Consider the following 24,564-nt stretch of genomic DNA (forward strand, 5'->3'; position numbering starts at 1 on the left):
GCTATCTCTGAGCTTCCCTTCCTGTATCTGGATTCTAGACCTGTTATAGGGACTGGAGCCTGGTCTGTTAGCTCAGGAAAGAATTTCAGATCTCATTTTGTTTAAATCTCTTATCCACAAATGAGGAAACAGAGACACAGGCTCAAGACTTAGAGCTGACTGGAAGGGCAGCTTTGGAGTCACTATCTAAAGCTACTTACCATGTTCAAGCTTCATCAGGCCACGGTATCCTTGTCTATCAAATAATGTTAATGTTCCTACTTTGTAGGGGTTAAGGCTGCTGGAAGTCAGGGGTGAGAAGCACAGGGAGGTAGGCACTCAATAGCTGCTATCTGATCTGTATTTGATGAGGAGCAAATTAGAAACAAGGACCTGAGATCTTTCCTATTCCTGCTCAAGACACTCAGGAGGGGCAGGAGGTCCTGGAGGTGCTTTGGAGATAGATCAGAGTGGGTAGGCTGGGCCAATAGGCAGAAATTCCTATAGCCCAGATATCTCCCAGTCTTGCAGGAGCTACTGTGGGCTCACAGATGCAGCATGCTAGAAGGTGTCCATAGATGTTCACTTGGTCGCCCCAAACCAGAAAACAGACAGAGACCAGTGGTGGGCACGGCCACCCTGACCTCGGCTCCTCATCCACACAGTCATAGCCCACCTGAGTATGCATGCATGCAGTCCTGCCATGCCAGATCACCTGCTGGCTCCTACCAAGGGTTGGCCTGGAAGGTACCCATGACTGCCCAGAGGACCCCTCTGTCCTACAAGTGGGAGTGGCCCGGGACAAAGATGGGACCACAGATGGTGACTATACTAGTCACTCTGCTCCTGCAGTGTCCCCAAGGCCTCCATGTTGGCATCTTTAGAGTTACAGCAGGGGTGGGCGTAATATCTTGTTCCCTTTGGGCCTGGGTTTTGACAGTCCCCCATACCCATGAACAACCTGAGAAAAAGTTCAAATTTTTAACAAGAATTTATTAAGAAACAGAAGAAAGATATAAAGTACACAAAGAAATGAAAGCGTTTACAACACATATTTTTCAGCCCATTGCAACTAAGAGAAATCTGCTGGGCTAACACCATGGGACTGAGGCCTCAATTCTGTTTCAACCCTGTCTCTCTTGGCTGCTGAGCCAGCCGGTTCAAACTTTCTCTGGAGATAAGTCAGGCCACCTTCTAAAACCTCCCCAAACCTACTTCCTGATTGCCTCTTTACATATAGGCCCTTCTCTATTTGGTTCCAAAGATTCCTCACCTGGGGCTTCAGGTGAGGTCCAGCCTGACCCTGATGTGCCTTCTCTACTTCTCCAACCAAAGGCACCTGTGGTCCCTTGAAGATCCATTTTTGCTTTTATCCTGATCCATTTAATTACACTAGATTCATGAACCAGCTGGGTAGGCTGGTTCTGTTACCTCCAGTCAAGTTACCAATCCTCCTAAGCCTGCATCAGAACTTGATCTTTCTCTTGCTAGGAACATCTTTCTGAGTGCTTTTTCTGGCAGCTTTCTGCCCCAGCTAGTCCAAGACCACATTCTCCCCAAAACAGAACTCTTTGCCCCTGTCCAAACTCCTGCTTACCTTATGGGATAGCTCTAGTTCCCAGATGACCTGCCAAAGAGAGATGGTCGAACACCTTGATGGTCAGACACTCACCTCTGAAGCCTACCCAGCTCAGGTCACCAACCTCACCAATTGTCTTAGAAGATTTCCAACTTCTCCCTTGGGCTTCTTGCCCCTGTGGAATTTTACTTCTGTAGATTTATTATATGACATGGTTTTACAGACGCAGTAATAATAACACTAGTAAAAGGAGAGCTATTCCCTCCCAAATTATATTTTCCCTAAATTATCAAGAGATTTGATCACTCTCACCATTTAGAACTTCTTCTAAAAGTCTATGGTTATCAATTCTTCATTAGTACCTTCTGATTCTCAGCTGGCTTTTAAGAATAGCGCTGAGTCTTAGTGAGCTGGCCATTGGTCCCTTCAGTTCCTACAGTCTCAGTTGTGTCTTAGCATATGGCTTCTTCAGATAACTGCTGGAATGCAAAATACAACAGCCTTCTCCAAAGGAGAAGCCGGTAACAGCTCTACCCAGACGTTCTTGAGCTTTTGCCTCACAATATGTGCATATAACATCCCATTCAAGCTTACACTGATGGAAGAATATTAGGTTAGTATGTATGAGTCAGCTGAACTTTTCCCCAACCAATACTCAGATTTGAGCTTATGATATACAGAATACAAAATACTTCTCTATGCTTCTCACCCACTCCTCACAGCAACCCTGTGAGGTGGGCATGGTGGATATTATTATCCCCATTTTACTGATGTAGAAACTGAAGTTCAAAGAGGTTAGGGAGCTAGACCAAGGTCACACAGCTATTTAGTGGAAGAGCCAGCACTCAACCCAGGTCTCTTCTTCCTCATTCACTTTTTAGGTGCTAAGAATACTCCCTTTTTCCCTACCCAGATGAACAGCATTCCCCTTCCACCCGTACGTGCACAACCTAGAAAGTTCCAAACAGGAAAAAGAATGATTAATCAAGTTAATTGTCATAGTCCAATGGGAGGTGGTTATATCTTTCACAGTGTTCCTGATTTCTTAAGATCTGTAGTTAATCAAGAACCCTTTCTCTCAGTGCCGAGTGGTGTTTTCTGCGGGATTCGTTAGGCTTCTGGGGTCACAGTTACAGTGCTGGGGATTTTATCTCTAAATCAGCTCAATAAAATACTTCCCATTTGTTTCATATTTTGCCAGCGTTCTTTGCCTTTCCACCCCTACCCCTTAATGAGGAAAATTTTATACTTCTGTCAGTCTTCCAATGCCTGGCTTCCCAGGATGCTCACAGCTTCCTGGGAAGCCACATGGCTCCTGTATGTCTGCATGGTCTTTGGGATTTTCTCCTTGCATCCAGGCAACATTTCCTTTCTGAAGGTCTATTTTCCTGCTTTCCCTCTGGGGTGAGCCACATGGCTGGAGCCATATCACCAGCAGGGACCGCAGCATATGGTTTCTGTGCAGCTTTACAGGGCTATTGTTCCAAGCCAAAGGTATATGATCCCCCAGATCCTCCTCCACACACATAAGCAGGACACCCCAGTCTCATCTCTTTTGTGACAGGATGCTGCACCGCCTCCTGAGAAGCAAATTGTGGACTGTGTCCACAGTGCCCCCTACTGGAGATTTTCCATAAGCCAAGGTTTTGGACAACTTGTTTGGCATTTAAGGTGGCAAATCTCTGGAGGATTAGCACCGTCCCATTCCTTTTCTAGGTATTAATTCATTTCACACATGTTTACCAAGCACCAACTATGAGTCACCACTATGTTAACTCTGTAGATAGAACTGCAAAGAAGACAGACCCTCCTTACCAATGCAACTCGTCCTATACTAGTTGGTTCCTTAGAACCACCGCTTGGTTTCCAGTTGGTCTGAATTAGTTGGTGAACTCAACAAGACCTTCCCCTCCACTGTGATCCCATCACCCAAGGAGACCACCTGACCTCTGCAGACCTTCCCAGGGAGAGTTCCTTCATCAGTCACCAGACAGGCCCCTGCTCTGACAGCCAGCCCTTCCTCCCTGTCATGCTCCAGCTAACTGGTACTCTCCCCGACTCCTGCCCCTCCTATAACAGGACAGTCTCATTTGTGCTGAGTGACACATTCACTTGCAAATCCAGCAGCTATTCTTGAATATCATTTATAGAAGTGTGTTTCTTAAAAGTAAGTATTCAAGCATAAATGTTACTTAATGGATAATAATAACTGAAGTAGAAATGTGCATATATGAATAACAGCACAAAATAACTCAAAAAGAACCCAATCTCCCAAATCACTAATTACTTACACATTTTGAACCTGTTTCTACTCGGTAATGATTTGGACATACTTTCACTTGTTGCTATCATTATGTGATCATAATTCCACATTCTCTCTCTCTCTCTCTCTCTCTTTTTTTTTGCTTATGATTGCATCATATAACATCATACTTTTAAAAATAGTTTTCATAGTTGCCATACGTGAAGGCAGTAGCTCATTGTCCTAATAGACCACAATCTGCTTAGCTGTCCCCACAGCTGAGCAGTTTACAGTCAATGACTATAATTTATAAGGTGGCCACAAATATCTCTGTACAAATACTGTTTTTCTTTGAGTTATTTTCTCAGAATGTATTCCCCAAAGTGAGATAACTGAGTATCATAGTCTTTTTTTTTTTTTTTTTTTTTTTTACCCTTGACAAGTATTGCCAAATTGCCTTCCAGGAAGCATCATTTTTTAGTACCAGGAGTCTATTTCAACCATGACATATTTTTTAAATGTATTTTTGCTGCATGCAAGTGGTTGACTTTTTGTTTAATCTTTTTGTTTACTAGTCCTGGCCTGTGTGCATTTCCTCCTGAGTATATAGCCTATTTGGTCCTTTAACCAAGTAAGATCTCTTGGCTCAGCTCTTACTCAGATCAATTCTACGTATGTATTTTTCTCATCTGATTGGTTTTCTTTTCATCTTCATTATTATTTGCTGTGTATACATTTTGAATTTTTATATGATTGAATTTGACTACTTGACATTGATAATTTCCTCTATCGCTTCAGTTATCAAACAATAACCTTCCCAGAAAAAGATTTTCTTTTTTCCCACCCTGTGCTTTCCGTCTAGACTTGTCCAAAATCCTTCTGGTTCCCATGAACATCCCATTGTCCATGATTCCTACATTAAGATTCCCTTAGGTCATTTCCCGACAGCCCCTGGCTAAATATGTCCACTTCAGCTCCACCCCCGCCATGGCCTGTGCAAAGGACCAACAGTTGTGGCTCACCTCCGACTAGACCCTTCCCTCAGGTTTTCACTCCTCCACCATCCCAGCCCCACTGACAACTTCTCAGTCTTTCTGGCTGGTTTGTCTCCCCAATCCCACACCTGACCTCCAGGGTTGGGTTGTTTTTCCTAGCAGCAGTGGCCTACTGAAGGACAAATTCCTTCATCCCTTAGTTCCGCCAAATGAAGGCCAAAATTTCTCAAAAGAAATTTTGCTAGATTACTAAGGGGAAACTAAAAATAGTCTCCAGAAAATGTAACGATATCAACACAGAAGAAATTTTACATCCTATATAGTTCTTAGCTTGGTGGTGGCAGGGGGACTTGAGGGTCCCCCTTCTCATAATCAGAACCCTGTGTATTAGATTGCAACCCTATCAGATTCAATGTTCTAGCAGCACATTTTCTTCACAGACTTTGAGGTAATCACTGCTTAGCCTCAACTGGCATCAGTACTTGGTCCCCCGTGAAGCCCACCCCTTACTGCACTGAGGGACACCATTATAAGAGAACCCTCTACTTCCTGGCCTTAGATGGTGGCAGATGCCATTACCTGCCATTCGAAATCCCAGGCCTCTTCTGACCTGGCTTGTTCCTGTTCTAGTCTGAGGGGAGCCAGTTCTCAGCTCTTCCGGGAGGCAAGCGCCTGACATACTCTTCTGCCCACCTCCCTAAGACTCTTGCTGGGCTCCTCCACCAGGAATGGTTTTGAAGAATACAAATCAGGACAAGCTTACAAATCTTAGAAACTTAAACTACAACGACAGTGGCAGAGGAGGTGGCGGTGATGGGGTGGGACAGTCACCCACAAAAAGCAAGAGGCGCATTTGACTCCCATCACCCTGTCAACCCTCCTCCTCTGCTTCTGAGAGCTATGGTCACGCTACCACCCTTGGTCCCTATCCTTGCACATCCAAAGAGGGGTTGGCAGTGTGGCACTTCACATTGGAAGGTTGCTAATACCTGTCCTCTGGGAAAATGCTCTCAGCCATTCTATTCCATGGCAGCCCTACCTCCATCCTCCCTCCCATTCCCTCCCTAGTCCCACCCAGTTCCATCCCAGTCCCAGCCCTTTAACTGTCGGGAGAGCGAACCCGAAAGATGTGGATGGTCCCGTTACTGAGGGACACAACCAGGTACCTGCCGTCTACCATGGTGGTCACCCGGGGCTTTTCCAGACCATGATAGGCTGTCAGGAAGTCTCCAAGCAGTGACCCCTTTGGGTCCAGGATTACCACCTTGTTGACCTCTCGAAGGGTCAGAAAGATGTAGCCCTTCTTATCCACAGATACAGAGCCTGGCTGGCAGCCATGCAGGCCTGGTCCCCCATACTCTCCAATCACTTGACCCAGCCCATCACAGACCACCACGCTATTCTGTTGCCAATCTGACCCCACAAAATTGCCCTGGGGGCTAGTGGTCAGAAACACCAGTGCTCGCAGGCCCCGGCTGGCCTTGCCCCCAGGGATAAACCGGGTAGCCAGGCTGCCTTCCATATTGTACACCTCTACGTGGCCTGACACGCTGACAGCCACCCGGTCACCACTTGGCATTGCAGCCACAGCATGGCTGGCTTGCGAGAGGCTCAGAGCCCGGCGCCACTGCACCTCACCATCAGGGCTGATGAGATAGAGCCGAGCGCCAGCTGAGAAGGCCACTGCACCCTGCAGGGCGGCCACGCTGCATGGGGAGCAGCCCTCAGGGACAGGCACGGCTCCCTTGTAGTCACCATTGAGAGAGAAACGCTTCAGAGCCCTGTTCTGCTCATCTGCTACCAGGATCTCCCGGGGGCCAAAGGGACAGAGCCCAGTGATCCTGGGAGACCGCTTGTCTCCAGGCATCCTCGTGGGGAAACTGCAGGAAAATATGGGCCTAGGGAGGAGGCCAGAGCCCTCCAGGTTTGGCCCAGGTGCTGGGCTGGGCTCCCGGGAAATTGACTTGAGCCTGCCTTTGAACTTCCTCTTCTTGTTGGATCTGCCACCCCTTGGGGTCTGGGCTCCTCCATCTTCTTGGGGAGTCTGGGACCTGTCCTCTTTTGGGGTTTGGGCTCTCTCCACCTTTGGAGTCTGGGCTCCATCTTCCTGGGGTAGCTGGGCTCTGTCCTCCTTTGGGGTCTGGGCTCCACCCTTACTCTGGGGCTGGATTCCACCTTGTCTCTCTGTCTTGACTTCATCCTCCCTCTGGCCCAGGGTTTCTTCACCTCCCTGGTTTCCAGCTCCATCTTTCTCACTGTCCTTCTGGAGCTGCTGCTTCTCAAAGGAGAGCCATAGCAGGTGACAGTTTTTATCCAGGAGCCCAGGATGGAGCTCCAGCTGGGGCAGCAGACAGGGGGGTAGTCCAGGCATCCAAGGACAACCCTGTAGCTGCCGGAGCCTCTGGGCAATTGCCCCCTCCAGCGAGAGTATCTCGGCCTCACGACCCAGACTGAGCACCCTACGAGCAAAGGCAGCCGCCGCCCTGGCCACTTGCTCCCGGCCCTCCAGCTCCCCCAGCCTATCCCGAGCAGCCTCCTCAGCAGCCTCCACGTGGGCCCGGAGCTGCCCCAGCACTTCCTTCTTCTGGGCCAGGAGGGCCCGGAGTACTCCCTCAGCAGCCTCCTCCACCTGCGTCCCTACCTTGGCTGCATGCTCCCGCAGACGGGACAAGGCTTCCTTTTCCACCGTTCGGGCAGCCTCTAGCTCAGCCAGGTTCTTATCTACGCCTGCCAGTAGCTCTTCAAGGCCGGGCCTCCGGGCACGCACAGCCTCAGCCAAAGGCAGGCAGGGGTGGTCCAGGTGGGGGTCCAGGCGGCATTCACGGCACAGCAGCTGGGAGCAGGGCTGGCACAGGAAGCGCAGGGCCTCCCCCGGGTGCTGGGGACACTGGGCCGCCTGTCGCTCCCTGGCCTCCTCGTCATACCACCCTGCCCTGTAGCCCACTAGGTCCACCACTCGATGGGTGTGAGTCTGCCGGGTGCAGCGGTGCCCGTCGGCACAGGCCTGGCATAAGTCATCAGCACAGTCCAGGCACCGGGCTGTGGCTGGCCCCCCAGCACTCGCACCCCCCATCAGAGGGCACAGTGCACAGGCAGGCTTTCCTGCACGCAGGTCTCCACCTGCCCGGGCCCTCACCAAATCCAGGAGCCCGTTGACAAAGAAATTGGTCTTGAAGGCAGCCACACCTGCTGGTGGCACGGGCACATTCTCTCGGCACTCGGGGCATCGGAGGTGGCCGCCCTCAGCCAGCTGGGCCAGGCAGTCCTGGCAGTAGGTGTGCAGGCAGGGCAAGGTTTTGGGCACCCGTAGCTGCTCTAGGCAGATTTTGCAGGCCAGGAAGTCGCTGCTCAGGGCCTCCAGCAGGGAAGGTGAGGATCCCTGGGACACCATGCTGCAAATGAGGGGTCAGAGGTCAGAGAGCAGAGGGCACTTCCACAGTGCCTCCAGCCTGCCCTCCTGCCTCCCCCACTCTCCAAAAGCCCCATCTGGTCTAGAGTCTCACCTGAAGGGCCAGGAGTTTTCTTCTGGTCTTCTGGGGCCTCTGGCCTCTTGCTCTTGAGCTAGGAAGTTGCCCTCCTCCTTGCATGCATTCAGCAAATGTGAAAAGTCAGTGCTGCTTGAGTGTGTCAAGAGATGCAAGAAATGATAAGACCAAGAAGCCCCTGGCCTTAGAGAGCTAATAGTGTAGTGCTTAGTGCCCTCATTTGATAGGCCTTGTGGCAAGTGTGGCCCAAGCCCCTGTGTGAATAGGTCCTGGGGGTCCTGCTGGGGCAGGAGTGCTGTGCTGGGGACACAACAGAGGATCCAGGTGAGCAGAGTCGTCTTAACTCCTGGCAGTTGGGGCAGTATAGGGGCCTCAATTTCCCCAGCCGTACACCCTGAGAGCAGCATCTGAGAGCTGCCCTGACTTTCCTGAAATGGGTCCTGGAGCAGGAAGGAGGAAGGCTAAGGGGAAGGGACTGCCCTGCCCCGTCCTTCCAGCTGCTCAAACTTGGGGTCACTATAGCCTTTGCTTCAACTTCTAGAGTCCTTTTCTTTCAGCCTTTCCTGTTGCAAGAGGCCCCTTGCTCTCCTAGAAACCTTTGAAGGGTCTGCGTTGTGTGAGGTTCATCTGTAAATCCCCCCAGGTCCCAACGCAGTGGCTATGAAACACTTAATGAAGGGATTTGGGGAATTTCCCCCAAACTTCCGGAAAGTGGGGGACGGGAGGAGAGCTCAGAGTGGGAGGGAGTCTTTCCCAGGGAAGCCTCAGACTTCCCCATGGGGTGAGGTGGGGGTTGATCCTGCCCAGCTTCCCCTCTCCTCCTGCCTTCCGGGTCTCTCTCTCTCCACCTCCCCCCTCCCCTCCTCTTCCTCCCGCGCTCTGTCTCCCTTCCCCCACTCCCTCCAGTTCAGCTCTTCCTTTAGTTGCCCTCCCTGTCCCCCTCCTTACCTGGCCTGAGCTGACCTTGGGCTCCAGGACCGGGAGTGGGGGGCCAAGGCCTGGAAGCCGCTGTTGCCCAGTGCGTGAAAGAGAAACAAAACTGAAACTAATTATACTTGTGCAACTTCCGTCCCAGCCCCGGGACAACGACTTGCACAGCCTCAGGCCCCGCCTTCTTCCCCACCCGAGCCTGGACCTCTTCCTGGGGGTGCCCCCATCCCAGCAGGGAACTGCTTCCTCCCTCAGACTCCAGGGTCGCCTGTCAGTTCTGGCCTCAGGACTTGTTCAGCCAGCTAAGTGTGTTTGTCGCAAATGCAGGGAACTGCCTGAGGATGCAGTTCTGAGATCATCTGTGATTCAGAGCCCAGCCTTCAGGCCAGGTTTCCAGTGCTTGCAGCTTATCTGCAAACCCAGTGTAGGTGAGGCCTTTTGGTGCCTGTAACCCTTTGCTGAGCTACAGGAGAGGCTGTGGGAACCAGATAAGGGACCTCCTTCTGAGGAGGTCAGCAACGGCTTCCTGAAGGAGGCCCCCCTTGAGATGAATTTGAAGTGTGAGCAGGGTTTGGGAGATAGATGGAGAAGAATGCAGGGAAGAGTGTTCTGGGAATCAGGAACATCAAGTATATAGACACGGATGAATGAAATACCACAACTCTCCTATGTGGCTCTAAGTAACTTAGGATGCTTTTTGGGAAGGGGACATGTGAGTGGTTGCACATGAGGCTATAGAGAGAGGCAGCGAGGACAGATCAAAAAGGGCCTTATGTGCTACATGATGGAGTCTGAGTTTTATCCAAAAAGCCAAAAGAAATCACTGAAGGATATTTTCCTCAACATCTTTTGAATTTGGAAGCACAAAGAAGTTGAAAGGATTGCAATGAACATTCATACAGCTCACCACTTCTACAGTTAACGTTTTACTACACTTGATTCATCATATATCTATCCATGTATGGATCTCTTTATCTGCAGTGATGGGATTTCATCAGGCAACTGAACTGAGGAGAGCTCACTCTGGCAGCAGCCGAGAGAATAGACAGGAGTCTGACTACTGGGTCCAGATGAAAAGTAGGGGTTGGGGGTCTGAGCTGACAGTGGCAGTAGGGACAGAGATGGAAGCCACACATGTGAGCTGTCGTTGAAGGCAAAAGAAGCAATGGGACTTGTGATTGGCCCTGGGAAGGAGGTGAAGGAAGGAGGGCAGGATGCCCCTTAAGCTTTAAAGTTTTAGAGGTCAGGAGAAAGGGCTAGGCTGGCGTACCCACAGGCTTGTGACTTTTCCATAGTTTTCCATTACATCTGTGGTTTTGATGAGATGACTCAATGGTGTCCAAAGGGAGATGTGTCCAGGGCTGAGATGGCACTATGGAGAACACAGACATTTAAGGGTAAGTGGGGGATGGGATGGGGCAAGAAGGAGTCTGAGAAGTAATTGCCAGAAGGGTAGGTGGAAATCCAAGAGAGAGAGGTCACAGAAGTCATAGCTGGAGAATGCTGCACTTCCAGACGGAGGAGGTGGCTACAGACCAGATGTTCAGCCAAGATGAGGACAGAGAAACGTATTGGTGCATGTTGCCCCTAAGTATGCATACGCCTGCTCATGTGTATGGCCTCTGTGTGTGCTTTTTGTGCACATTCAATAACAATTTGTTAAATGACTACTCTGGCCAGACAGCATGCCATGCACTGTGGAATATACAAAGGTAAACGAGATATATTCCCTGCTCACAGAGAGTTTATAATCTAATAGGAGAGGTAAAATATACATATTGTGTTATATGGGACAGTAAGACAAATATCATAGTAAGATGTCAAAATAATCATAACAGTGGCTTACTTTTATTGGGTTTTACCATGAGCGTCACATGGGTTGTTGTAAATATACCTTGATTTAATCCTCACCATAACCTAGTGAGATAGATATCATTATTGCCTTTATTTTGTAGGTGAGGAAACTGAGTTATAGAGAGAAAAAGTCAGTCATTTGAGGCCAAATAAAGTGCTATGACAGCACAGAAGAGAAAGGGTTTGATTTCTCCTGCAATGGTCGTGGTGGTGGTGGCGTGGGAATCAGGAAGTCTTCCTGAAAAAAAGAGGCATTACAGTGGCTGTCCTACCCCATCTCCTTTAACATTGAACAATTGCTTAAAGTGTCTAAGTGTCTGGCCAGACCCTAGGATGATAGTTTCTCTACCCTGAGAACAGACTCCTAAACCAAGTGATAATTCAACTACAGCTAACTGATAGGTGTTACCATGCAGATGTGTACAAGGAGGAGGAGTGGGGTGGAAATAGTTCCTGGATGCTGGGGGCTCCTCAGCATGATTCCAGAGAAGGTGTTTGGTTGTATAGGATTGGAAGGCACGTGGGTGGAGGGTAGTGGCAGGAAGTGGGAGATGGGAGGGCAGAACAAGCTAAAATTTCCTGTTTAGACTGCTATAAGGCCTTAGGTAATGGGGGCCATTACAGGATTTTCATTAGGTAAGTTTGGACTTAGTTCTGTAGGTACTTGGTGTGGGGTGAGGGGAGAATGTGATCAAAGGTTTTCAATTTTAATTTATAAAAATAATAATGATAATTTAAAATAAAACTTAAAATACTCATATCATCATAGTAACAAAGTAACTTTTTTTTGCGTATTTCCTTTGTTCTCTGTCCATATGAAATATATTTTACATGATTGCATTTATTGTATACATACGCTTTTTGTCTACTTACTAATTTAATGTTATATCAACATTCTACGTTCTACATATTTTTATAGTTACTATTGTTAATGACTACATAATTATCTACCCCAATTTACTCAGCTATTTAGAAATATGCTGGTAAGCTAGCTTCCCCACCTACCAGTTTCCATGTTGTTAATAAGATATAAATATTTCCACCAGGGCTTATTTCATGCTTCCAGTGATTTAACAGCTAGCTGCAAAATCACTAAAACTTAACAATGACCAGTACTTTTGAGAAGCTTTTAGAATCTTCTCTGTCCCCAAAGTTCTGAATTTCACAGAGAGCACATAGTGCTGGGCATTCAGTGGGCAACTTCATTCTAGAAACACGGCCTCCATTTGGGAGATTGATGATGATCCTTTCCCCTCTGTTTTTTGTTTCTTCTGGAATATCCATCAATCTGATGTTGTGTATCTTAAATGATTCCTTTAACTTTATCTTTCTGTTATTGTCCATTTCTTTCTCTTTTTGTACTACTTTCTGGGAGATTTCTTCAACTTAAACTTCCCAACTCTTCAACTGCATTTTTTCAAATCTGCTGTCATGGTTGTAATTCATGAGTTACTTCTTTTTGCACCCTATTTTTACTGCATGGAATCAATATCTTCTTCTAGCTCTCTGAGCATATGAATGATAGTGTTGTGTGTGTGGTTTTAGTTTTTTCCGCCTTGTATAGTTTCTGTTACCTCCAAGTTGTTTCCCTCCTTCCTTTTCTCTCTTTTTAGGTGACTGTGGTATTTATTATTTTGTATTTTAAAATTAGCTTTCTGAGGTATAATTTACATATAATAACATTACCAATTTAAGTCTATAGTTCAATGAGTTATTTATTTTTAATTTTAAATTAAGTTTATTGGCGTAACATTAGTTAATATAATTATATAATTTTCAGGTGTACATTATCATTTGACATCTGTATATTCTATTGTGTGTTTACCACCCAAAGTCTCATTTCTTTCAGCTATATTTGATCCCCTTTACCCACTTCACCCTCCCCCTACCCCCCATATTTGACCCCCTTTACCCCGTCTACCTCCCCCACCCCACTAGTAACCACTAGTCTATAGTCCATGTCTGTGAGTCTCTGTTTGTTTGTCCTGCTCATTTGTTGCTTTTAGGTTTATATCCCACATATAAGTGATATCATGTGATTTTCAACTTTTTCTGTCTGGCTTATTTTACTTAGCATGATTATCTTGAGGTCCACCCATGCTGTCGCAAATGGCAGTATTTCATCTCTTCTTATGGCTAATATTCCATTGTATATGTGTACCACAGGTTCTTTAGCCAATTGTCTATCATAGGACACTCGGTTGCTTCCATGGCCTGGCCACCATGAATAATGCTGCTATGAACATCAGTGTGCAGATATCTTTTCAGATATGGGTTTTCAAGTCTTTGGGGTAAATACCCAGTAGAGGGATTGCTGAATCATATGATAGATCAATTCTTAGTTTTTTGAGGAACCTCCATACTGTTTTCCATAGGGGCTGTGCCAATTTGCAGTCCCATCAGCAGTGTATGAGGGTTCCTTTTTCTCCACATCCTTTCCAATTTTTGCTATTACTTGTCCTGTTGATTGTAGCTGTTCTAACAAGTGTGAGATGGTATCTCATTGTGGTTTTGATTTGCATTTCCCTAATAGCTAGCGATGTTGAGCATCTTTTCAAATATTTGATAGCCACTTGTATATCCTTTAGGGAGAAGTAACTGTTCAGGTCCTCTGCCTATTTTTTGATGGGATTATTTGTTTCTCTGTTGTTACTGAGTTGTATGAGTTCTTTGTATATGTTGGATATTAGGCCCTAATTGGAGGTGTTGCTCGCAAATATATTTTCCCATTCAGATGGTTGTCTCTTTACCTTGTTGACGATTTCTTTTGCTGAGCAGAAGCTTTTTCGTTTGATATAGACCCATCCATTTATTTTGCTTTTATTTCTCTTACTTTTGAGGCCAAATTCATAAAATACGCTTTAAGTCCAAGGTTCTTGAGTTTAGTTCCTATGTTTTCTTCTGTACATTTTATTGTTTCAGGTCTTATATTTAGGTCTTTAATCCATTCTGAGTTAATTTTGGTGTGTGGTGATAGACAACAGTCTAGTCTCATTCTTTTGCAGGTGGCCCTCCAATTTTCCCAGCACCATTTATTGAAGAAGCTTTCCTTTCTCCACTGTACGTTTTTGGCTTTTTTGTTGAAAATTATTTGCCCATATAAATATGGGTTTACTTCTGGACTCTCGATTCTGTTCCACTGGTCTGTGCATCTGTTTTGCTGCCAATGCCATGCCATTTTGATTACTATCTCTTTGTAGTATAATTTGAAGTTGGACAGAGTGATGCCTCCAGCCTTGTTTTTTTTCCTCAGGATGGCTTTGGCAAATCAGGGTCTTTTGTGCTTCCATACAAATCTGATGAATTTTTGTTCTATTTCTTTAAAAAATGCTGGTGGGATTTTGATGGGAATTGCATTAAATCTTATGATGCTTTAGATAATATGGCCATTTTAACTATGTTGATTCTTCCAATCTAAGAACATGGAATATCTATAAGATTATATGATTCTTATTTTTTAATTTGTTTATGTGGTGTATCATATTAATCGATTTGCGTGTGTTGTACCGTACCTGTGCCTCTGGGATGAAGCCCAATTCATCATGGTATATAATCTTTTTAATATGTTGCTGTATTTGGTTCATTGGTATCTTATTTAGGATTTTCGCATCTGTATTCATGACAGATATTGGTCTGTAATTTTCTTTTTTTGTGTTATCTTTACCAGGTTTTGGTGTCAGAGTAATATTGGCCTCATAAAATGAGTTGGGAAGTATTGCCTCCTCTGTATTTTTTGGAAGAGTTTGAAGAGAATAGGTATTAAATCTTCTTTGAATGTTTGGTAGAATTCACTGGTGAAGTCATCTGGTCCTGGACTTTTACTTTTTGGTAGGTTTTTGATAATTGTTTCAATTTCCCTACTACTGATCAGTCTATTTATATTTCCCAGATCTTCTTGATTCAGCCTAGGAAGATTGTATTTTTTAAGTACTAGTCCATTTCTTCTTGGTTATTAAATTTGTTATGATATACTTTTTCGTAGTATTCTTGTATGATCCTTTGTATTTCTTGGTGCCAGTCATAATTTCCTCTCTTTCATCCCTGATTTTGTTTATTTGTGTCCTTTCTCTTTTTTCTGTAGTGAGTCTAGCCAGGGTTTGTCACTTTTATTAACCTTCTCAAAGAATCAGCTCTTTGTTGCATTTATTTTTTCTATCTTTTTTTTGTTTTCAATTTTATTTATTTCTGCTCTAATTTTGATAATTTCTTCTCTTCTGCTGACTTTAGGCTTCATTTGTTCTTCCTTTTCTACATTTTTAAGATGAAGTGTTCAGTTGTTTATTTGGGTTCGTTCTTGTTTTTGGAGGTAGGCCCGTAATGATATGAACTTTCCTCTTATGACCGCTTTTGCCGTGTCCCAAAAGTTTTGATATGTTGTACTGTCATTATCATTCATTTCTATTATCTCTTGATCTCTGTTTTTATTTCTTCTCTGACCCAGTTATTCTTCAGTAGCATGTTGTTTAATCTCCATATATCTGTGATTCTTCCTGATTTCTTTCTGAAGTCGATCTCTAGTTTGAAAGCATTATAATCAGAGAATATGGTTGGTATGATTTCAACCCTCTTATATTTGTTGAGGCTATCTCTGTGTCCCAGTATGTGATCAATTCTTGAAAATGTTCCATGTACACTAGAGAAGAATGTGTAAACAGCTGTTTTGGGATAGAAGGCTCTATAAATGTCAATTATGTCCAGCTAGTCTAAAGTGTCATTTAAGGATGTTATTTCCTTTTTGATTTTCTGTTTGGATGATCTGTCCATTTTCAACAGTGGGGTATTTAGGTCTCCTACTACGATAGTGTTTTGGTCTGTTTCTCCCTTTAGTTCTGTAAGTAATTGCTTTACATATTTTGGGGCTCCCCGATTGGGAGCATAGATATTAATAAGTGTTATGTCTTCTTGGTGCATGATTCCCTTTATCATTATGAAGTGTCCCTCAGTATCTTTCTTTACCTTTTTTATTTTTAAGTCTATTTCGTCTGATATTAGTACTACTATTCCCGCTTTTCTCTGAATGCTATTTGCTTGAAATATCATTTTCCACTCTTTCACTTTGAGTCTACATTTGTTGTTGGAGCTGAGATGTGTCTCCTGGAGGCAGCATATGGTTGGGTTTTGTTTTTTGATCTAATCTTCAACTCTGTGCCTTTTTATTGGTGAGTTCAATCCATTTGCATTTAGGGTGATTATTAAAATATGAAGTCTTCTTATAGCCATTTTATCTTTTGTTTTCTGGTAGGTCGGTGTTTCCATTGCTTCCTTGTCCTTGTGTTTCTGTTTTCTTTATTTTGGTTGGTTTTTGTGGGTTTTGCCTCTGGTCCTTCTTGTTTTATGTTATACACTTCAGTTCTGAATCTTTGGTGTGCAGTCACCATTATGAATATGTAAAGGACAATTATATATATACAGTTGTCCATTTTCTTCTGTGCACGCCTCATCTCCATTTCCCTTTGTGAATATGGATCTTTGAATCCCCTCCTTTTCAGTCATTGTTATGTCAATTTGTCCCTATGTATGCTGAACGTTCATTACTATCTTATTATAACAATTCTCTTCTTATTATTTAAGCTTATAATGCCCTGTTCCTAGTAAGGGTTGCGCTCCTCTGCTTCTTTTTGCCTGATAGTCACTTTACTCCTAATTATGTTTTTTTTTTTTTTGTCATTTTGTTTTAGGTGAACTGACCCCTTTCAGTATTTCCTATAGTGCAGGTCTTATAGTAGAAAATTCCTTCAATTTTTGTATGTCTGGAAAAGTCTTAATTTCTCCTTCATATCTAAAGGAGAGCTTAGCTGGATGCATTACTCTGGGCTGGTAGTTCCTTTTACTTAATAGCTTAAATGTTTGATTCTATTTTTTTTTCTGGCTTGTAAACTCTGTGCCGAGAAGTCCAATGATAATCTAATGGGTTTTCCTTTATAAGTTACCATTTTCTTTTCCCTGGCTGCCCTGAGAATTCTATCTTTGTCATCAACTTTTGATAACTTTAATACAATGTGTCTTGGTGAAGGCCTTTTGGGTTGAGATAATTGGGTGTTCTGTTGACTTCTTGAATTCCAGGCTCTAGCTCATTCCTTAGGGTGTGTTCTTGCAGTGTGTTCTTTATCTCCAGGAGGTCTATTAGGTTCTTTTTGAGAGTTTCAATCTCCTTACTAAAGAACTCATTCTGCTCATCTAGTTGTTTTATTCAATTCCTGAAATTGTTGATATGATTCATTTCGGATCCCATTGAGTTTTTTCAGAAGTACCATCCTGAATTCTCTGTCATTTAAGTCACATATTTTTATGTCTGTAAGCTTATTTTCTGGAGAATTTTGTCTTTCTTTCTGAGATGCCTTGTCACCTTGCTTGTTCATGGTGTTTAATGGACTATTTCTCTGGGCGGAGAAATGAATTCTGCTTTTTTTTTTCCAGAAAGATTTATTATACCATGGTCCCAAGCCTGTTGCAAAGAAGGTGTTTTTCATTTGGTTTCCAGTAGGTGGCATCTAAGCCTCTTGGATCTCTGCTTTATATAAAGTCTTATCTTTTTTTCTTATAGATGTTTAATCACGCTCGCTACCCTCAGTCTCAGTTCCTGTGAGTGTTAGCGACAATTTTGGTAACGTTTGCTCAGATTCCCCTGGGGCTCTGCGGTGTTCGGTCTCAGAGGGTATGGGGGCAGAGGCCCTCTAGGTTGGGGGATGAGAGCTGCGGCCCGGCCTTGGTTTTAACCGCAGCTGGTAAAAATCAACTGTTGTTTCTCTGCTGTCCCTGCATTTCTGTCATCCCCGTTTTTCTGCCTTCTGCCCTGATGACTAGGCACTGCCACTGGCTGCAGGGAGCTCACAGCACTCCCAGGCAGGGCTGTTCAGGGAACTCACCGCATCTTCTCCCCTACCCCTCCTCCTACAGGGAGCGCTGGCGTCTGTGAGAGGCAGCTTTTTTATTTCTCCCAGTCCACCACCCTGACACCCGGGGTTCTGACCTGTGATAGCTCTTAGCACAGATCCCATGCTCAGACGTGCTGGTGTGCAGTTTGGGTGTTTCTTGTTGAGTTTTAGATGTTCAGCTTATTGTTGTTTCAAGGGGAGAAATCTAGGGAGTCTCTCACTCCGCATGGTTCTGATGTCACTTTCTCATCTACTTCACAGTTTTAATTAGGCTCAGCTTTGGAATCTTTCTTTTGTCCAAGATCTCAGGACCTGTCTCCACATGAAGTATCCACCAATTCAGCCTCCCAGGCCAGTTATCTTGTAGGGTTCTTGTGGAGATTTAATGGATTCTTTTTTTTTTTTTTTTTTGAGACTGTACTTTATAGTCTTTTCAAATTTCCAATTTCCTTCATCTTAGTTGTCAAAATAGATGGGGTACTCTGTCCAGTATAGTAATTAGTCGAAGAGAGAGCTGTGTGACGAATTCAGAAGCCACAGAATGTCACGTTTTGTTCTTTGTAAAAAGTAGTTTGTTTCCCTGTTTAGGTTTCCTATTTTTTGATGCACTGTCAACGAATTTTCTTTTAATTCTTTGCAAATATTCATAACAATTGCTTCAAAATATCTGTTTGGTAAATGTAACATCTATGCCCACTCAGAATCATTTACTGTTGACTCCTCCATTCTCCTTAGTGTGGGTCACACTTCCCTGTTCCCTGCATGTCTTAAGAGTATTTGGTGCTGAGAGTTCTTGCTGACATAGTTGTTGTTTAGCAACCTGGCTAGAGTTAACCTGTGGATGTTTCTACAGTGGTATGTAGACATCTCTACCTGATTTTTCTGTTCTTATTTTTTTTTTAGTTTGATTTTTGGTATCCCCCTTGTATCTGCATAACTCAGTTGTCATTCAATGATTGAGCAGAAGTTGTATTCAAATACCTGCAGACCTTAAGTCATCCACCTTCTGTCAAGTGACCAGTGTGTAGGGGAGCACTCGTGGAGTACAGCTATACCTAAGTTCCCTCTGTTTTCCCTAAGGAAACTGGCATACAAATATAACAAGATGTTTGGCAATATTTACACCCCCAGACAAGTGTCATTAAAAGAACTATTAAATTCTGAAGGTAGTGTTAACCAAAGAAGAGGCTTGGGCTGTAATAAAGAACATAAAAAGCATTTATTTGAGAAAAAATTGCAATCCAGGTGGTGCAGATTCAGGTAGCAACCCCAACTGTGCTCTGAGGAGAACAGAGAAAAGCAGGATCTTATAGAGCAAAATCTACACTTGTAGTTCCCATTTTGGTTCTCTGTGCAAATGAAAGATTAACAGAAATTGGTTAGATCCAATATGCAAATGAGGAAAGCAAAAACTACAAGGAGGCGCTAAAGTCCATATATGTTCATGCGGCACATGTTCCAGGATGTTTATGGCTCAGTCTTACTCTGGGTTTAGCAGCAGGTTAGTAACTTAATAGCAGTTCCGAGAATTGAGGCACAAGGTGTGCGTAAGCCCCACTCCCCAGTGGTCTCCCTTACTCAATTTAAGTGACTCTCTTAGCAATGCCTTTTCCATTTTATTTTCCCCTTTCCTAGTAGCTATGCTACAAAGTAGTTTAAAATGAAATTATTTTATAATAGTCACTTAAAAGTCAAATTATAGTGCTAGAGCCAGACTGTGGCCCTGGCATCAGGGCTTCTGCCATCCAGCATAGCTGACAAAGTGGGTTTGATGTCTGCTTAGGCATGCATCCTGCTTAGGTCTGCATATCCTAAATCCATTGGGCTGGAGGTGTTCACTCTTGCTGAGAAGCATGACTGATGCTTATCTCATGTTCCGAAGAAATCATTTCTACCTCCTGCTGTCCAGGTGAGACTAGTAGCAGTGTCCAGCTTCCTGCTCACTTTCTGGATAACAGAGCTGCCAGACTCAGTCCCAATATTCTTGTTGACATGAAGTTAAAATTCAGTCAGTCTTATAGCAACCAAAATTGCTTTGGGTCACTCAAAATCCATCTGGTCTCCAGCCAGCCAGCCTTTATAGCCCAGCACCAGAGGCCCCAGGATTGGATTCAGCAAATCCTGCATTGCAGCCCAAGTTAACAGCAGTCTCTTTGTAGCTTTTACCTTCCTCGACCTCTCTGACATTTTACTATGTATTTTTTTTAAGGTCCCAGACTCACAGTGGTAAAGAAGTTCACTTCCGGGTCGTTGGAACCCTGTAAGTTCTTTATGAAAATTATATAATGAAATCTTGGCTTGGGCTTTTAAAAACCTCTATTATTTGCTCTTCTATCCTGAGACTAGGACCAAGGCCAAGAAATCCTTTCACGAAATTTCATCTGCAGTGCCTATAAGTCGGAGTGAAATCCTGTCTCATAGATATTTCCATCTTAAGAGGTTGCAAAATACTTGAAGAGGTTTATATGTGTTAATTTACACCTCTTGCTGCCCCTACTTAAATTAATCAGGCCTAAGGTAAATGAGGTCTCTCTGACATGTGAAACTGTTGAGTGCTCCTTTCTCAAAATTCTCTCCTCTGTAGGCCTCCACCCTTCATCTTCCTCCTCTGACCACTTTCCTGTTCCCTTGCACGCCGCTGATTCCGCAGCACCATCCACTTTGAGCTGTCTTTTCCACCTAAGCCCACCAGAGGGAGCTCTGACCCTGCTGAAGCTGGCTCCAAGACAGGACGTGGACAACCACCAAGCCTAACTAGCCATCTATCCCTGTTTTGGGCTCAGGGAGGGGTGGGGAGAGATGGGGTGGGCGGTGCCTGTCAGCCTGGAGTCTACTCTTGCCAATCATCAGAGTCCCTATGCCCCCTCTATTCTGACACATCCCAGCCCCACCTCCCTCACCTCCATCCCGCACGACATCAGGCGCAGATTATAAAGGAATTCCAAGAAAATTCATTAATCAACCTAAATACTTTAATGCAATATTCTTTAAAAATCAAAAGTAATGCAAAAAATCCACAGTGAAGGAAACATCAAAATTGTAAGTAAAGATAGGATAGGTATAAGTAATTTTTCCTTTTGCTCAGGCTTCAATACAGCTCTTCTCAGCACTGCTGGGTTTTACCCCCTACCACTAACTCAAGGACTTCTCTTCTGTATTTGCCTCTTTCCTCTCTCCCCTGGATCCTTTTTTAGCATATTTCTCATCTTAAAACAAAAGAATACCAGTCTCCTGCTTGACCTCATATGCCTGGGCTATCATTGCCTGTCTTGTTCTCCATTTTCTCTGGAACTGACTATAATTAGGCTTTTGTTCTCCACAGTCCCTGGAAGCTGTTCTAGCCAATGTCACCCATGACTTCTACCTAGTCTGTGCTCCTCTTATTTGGCCATGGCATCTGACAGAGGAGATTTCACTTCCTCCTTGAAACTCTTTTCTCTTGGTGTCTTGGTCTCCAAGCACTCCTGGTTCGCTTCCTGCCTCCCTGCCCACACCTTCTCTGGGTTCTCCTATCTTCCTCACCCTAAACAGAGTGCATTTGGACTTCCTCTCTGTCTACCCTCCCACCTGAGATAACACCATTCAGTCCCACGGCTTTATAGCCTTGATAGAATGGCAATTCCCAAACCTTCATCTCCAGACTAGACCTTTCCCTTGACTTCCAGACTTATGCCCATATGCCCTACTGGACATTTTCACTTGTACTTTGAACAGGCACCCCCTTCTTCTTTTGTTTGAAATTTTCTACATACACAATCATGTCATTAATGAATAGAGATTGTTTTATTTTTTTTCTTTTCTATCTGTATGTCTTTTACTTCTTTCTCCTGCCTTATTGCTCTGGCCAGGACTCTCAGTACAATATTGATTAGGAGTGATGAAAACAAATATTCTTTTCTTATTCATAATCTCATTTGGACTTTAAATATTATATAATATTCTGTATGCCCTTAACAAGGTAAGGAACTTTGCTTCTACTCCTGGTTTGCTGAATTTTTTTAAAAAATTATGAACGGGTGTTCAATTTTGTCAAATGTTTTTTTCTGTATTTATTGTGATGATCATGCAGTGTTTAATCTTTAATCATGCAGTGTTTAATCAATGGATTTCATTGATTGCTTTTTGAATGTTCAACAAATCTTGTATTCCAAGGACAAACCCTACTTTCTCTCAAACACTATCTTCCCTCTCATCCCAATCTGTCCTTCCATCCCCACCCCAGGCATCTCCATCTCTGTAATGTAGCTCCATTTTCCAATCGCCAAGGCCAAACGACTTGCAATCATCCTTGATTTCTCTTTTCTGTTTCATTGTGTAAACCGTCAGTTCTGCCTTCAAAATGAATCTGACCTCTTGCCTGAACTATTGCTATAATTTCCTCACTGGCTTCCTGTGTTCATTCTTGCCTACAAAGACATTTATAAATATATGTTTGTTTTATGGACAAGTATGTCATAGGTTTTTATACATGCCTCATGTGTGTTTGAAAAACTGTATGTTCTTTAAATTTCTGGAACCAAATTTTTATAGGTATTTATTAGATCAAATTTATAACAATCTTATTCAACTCCTCTGTATTCTTAACATAATATATTTTTTCTGCTGAAGGTATTGGTCATCAGTCTATGCTTTTGTAAATATATTACAAAGGCTATGAATTTGTCTCTCTCTTCTTGGAATTCTGCATGACTGATTTATGTGATTTATGTGGTATAAGTTATGTTAGATCTATACGCATTTAAAATTGTTATGTTTTTTCAATAGATTGAACATTTTTCCCATTATACTAATATCATATGTTGATATCAATTGAGTCTTTGTATTATTATAATGCTTTTTGGCTTAAAGTCTTTTTGGCCTTCAAGACCTCAATTTCCTATCCATATCTTTCTCCTAAGGAAATACTTATCTTCAATCTAATCAGGAAATGGAATATTTGAATAAAATATTAATGAATATGAACTAACAACAATTAGTTATTCATGTCATATTTACTTGACGGTATATTTATACTCAAGAAACAGAGACTATCCATGCTTTGAAAGAACACATGGGCTATTCACAAACACTGACCATATACTATGGCACAAAGGCACCTTAATAAATTCCAAAGGTTCTGCATGATAGAGACTGTAGTCTCTGATAATAATGAATAACATTAAAAATCAATAGCAAAAGGCTAATAAACACATCTCATTTGTCTGGGGTTTAGTTTAGAAACTACCACATTTAGAATTACAGGTTGAAATCATGAGGGCAATTCTCTTTTCCTTTTCTATCTGTCCACCTGGTCTTCTAGGTTCCCCCTTTCCTTTCCTGAATTTTCTTCCGAAGAAACTCTCTCCTCCATTGATCTCCCTATCATCCTCTATTTTGCTTTGACTCTCCCACTGCTCCTATTCTGAGAGTTTAACTTTCTTCCTTGTCATAAACTCATTTACATACTTACTTGTTGGTTTATTTATATAGTTTAGTTTTTACATTAAACTCTTTAATTGAAGAAGAAATAATGAATCAATGAGATAATGAACAAAGGCACCTATAATGAAATGGTTTCTGTCTCTGGGTCCTCATCTCACAACAACCACTATAGATTCTTTGTAGATTCTTTGTTCCTTTGTTTTTATTTATTTTAATTGATGAGTTGTAACGTATGTAAAGTGAGTAAGTACACCAATATGAAGTGCTATTATGTCTGAATTGTGTCCCCGCTAAAATCATATGTTAACACCCAGCACCTCAGAATGTAACTATATCTGGAGATGGGACCTTTAACAAAGTAGGTGATTACATTAAAATGGAGTCCTTAGGGTGGGCCCTAGTCCAATATGACTGCTGTCCTTATAAGAAGAGGGAATTTGGACACACAGAAAGACATCAGACATGTCGCACAGAGTAAAGACCATGCGAAGACACAGTGAGAAGGTGGCCATTTACAAACCAAAGAGAGAGAGGCCTCAGGAGAAAACAGCCTTGCTGATGCCTTGATCTCAAATTTCTAGCCTCTGTAAATGTAAGGAAATAAATTTCTACTGTTTAAGCCATCCAGTCTGGGGTATTTTGTTATGGCAGCCCTCGCAAATGAATATAAGGGATATTTACATGTGTACATCCATGTAAACACTACTTACATCAAGATATAGACCATTTCCATCACCCCAGCTCACTCTCAGCCAATTCTCACTCCTCAAAGGTCATGACTATTTTGACTTCTATCATTATAACTTACTTTTGCCTGATTTTGAAACTCACATAATGGAAAAAACATGTACAAAATGTTCATAGCATCTTGATTCATAATAGCCAAATACTGGAAACAACTCAGTTATACACTGAGAGGTGAGTGAATACACAAATTGTATTCCATAGTGTGGAATATGACATAACAATAAAAAAGAACAAGCTACTAAACCTGAAACACTATAAAAGAATATGAAAAAATATTCTGATACGTGAAAGAATACGTATTGTATGATTCCATTTACATGAACTCGTAGAACAGAAAAACTAAACTATAATGACAGAAAGCCGACCAGTGGTTGTCTGGGGCTGGGAAAGGCATACAAGCCCAGGAAAAGCAGAGTCCTAAACCAGATGAACCCAAAGAGGCCCACACCAAGCTACA

The 24,564-nt window shown here is 43.3% G+C and overlaps 1 protein-coding gene and 1 long non-coding RNA gene across 8 annotated transcripts in view; one reads left to right on the plus strand and one right to left on the minus strand.

The window, feature by feature from the left end:
* The window catches only part of LOC107503032, a 52,990-nt gene extending 28,820 nt beyond the window's left edge, over window positions 1–24,170 (plus strand). The window contains exons 1-4 of one of the 2 annotated variants that reach the window (XR_001595130.2): window positions 9,418–9,638; window positions 10,506–10,607; window positions 20,149–20,199; window positions 20,524–24,170. This is a non-coding gene — a long non-coding RNA (uncharacterized LOC107503032). Of the gene's footprint in view, window positions 1–9,417; window positions 9,639–10,505; window positions 10,608–20,148; window positions 20,200–20,523 lie in introns of those variants that run through there. The other variant, XR_004952433.1, reaches the window with a different exon arrangement.
* Window positions 952–9,368, minus strand: TRIM56 (tripartite motif containing 56). 6 transcript variants are annotated; one of them, XM_016130855.2, is made up of 3 exons: window positions 9,229–9,368; window positions 8,299–8,412; window positions 952–8,187 (listed from the first exon to the last, which is right to left on the minus strand). In XM_016130855.2, exon 3 carries the CDS (start codon window positions 8,184–8,186, stop codon window positions 5,895–5,897), a length of 2,292 nt encoding a protein of 763 aa, XP_015986341.1. In that variant the 5' UTR covers window position 8,187; window positions 8,299–8,412; window positions 9,229–9,368; the 3' UTR covers window positions 952–5,894. The 6 variants fall into 6 exon arrangements, with proteins under 6 accessions (XP_015986341.1, XP_015986342.1, XP_015986340.1 ...); XM_016130856.2 differs by having other exon boundaries at window positions 8,299–8,375; window positions 9,229–9,329; XM_016130854.2 differs by having other exon boundaries at window positions 8,299–8,409; window positions 9,229–9,329.
* Window positions 24,171–24,564: the final 394 nt, after the last annotated feature.

The sequence above is a fragment of the Rousettus aegyptiacus genome, unplaced genomic scaffold (genome assembly GCF_014176215.1).
Source record: "Rousettus aegyptiacus isolate mRouAeg1 unplaced genomic scaffold, mRouAeg1.p scaffold_m13_p_8, whole genome shotgun sequence".
In the NCBI taxonomy this organism is placed as follows: domain Eukaryota; kingdom Metazoa; phylum Chordata; class Mammalia; order Chiroptera; family Pteropodidae; genus Rousettus; species Rousettus aegyptiacus.

What these genes read in the sequence shown, in the direction of transcription:
- TRIM56 (XM_036225476.1), bottom strand. Translation starts at nt 8,687, where the DNA reads ATGCTGCTCTCAGGGTGTACGGCTGGGGAAATTGAGGCCCCTATACTG. An exon ending in GAAAACTCCTGGCCCTTCAG is followed by an intron (nt 8,188 to 8,298) that starts GTGAGACTCTAG and finishes CCTCATTTGCAG; the next exon opens with CATGGTGTCCCAGGGATCCT.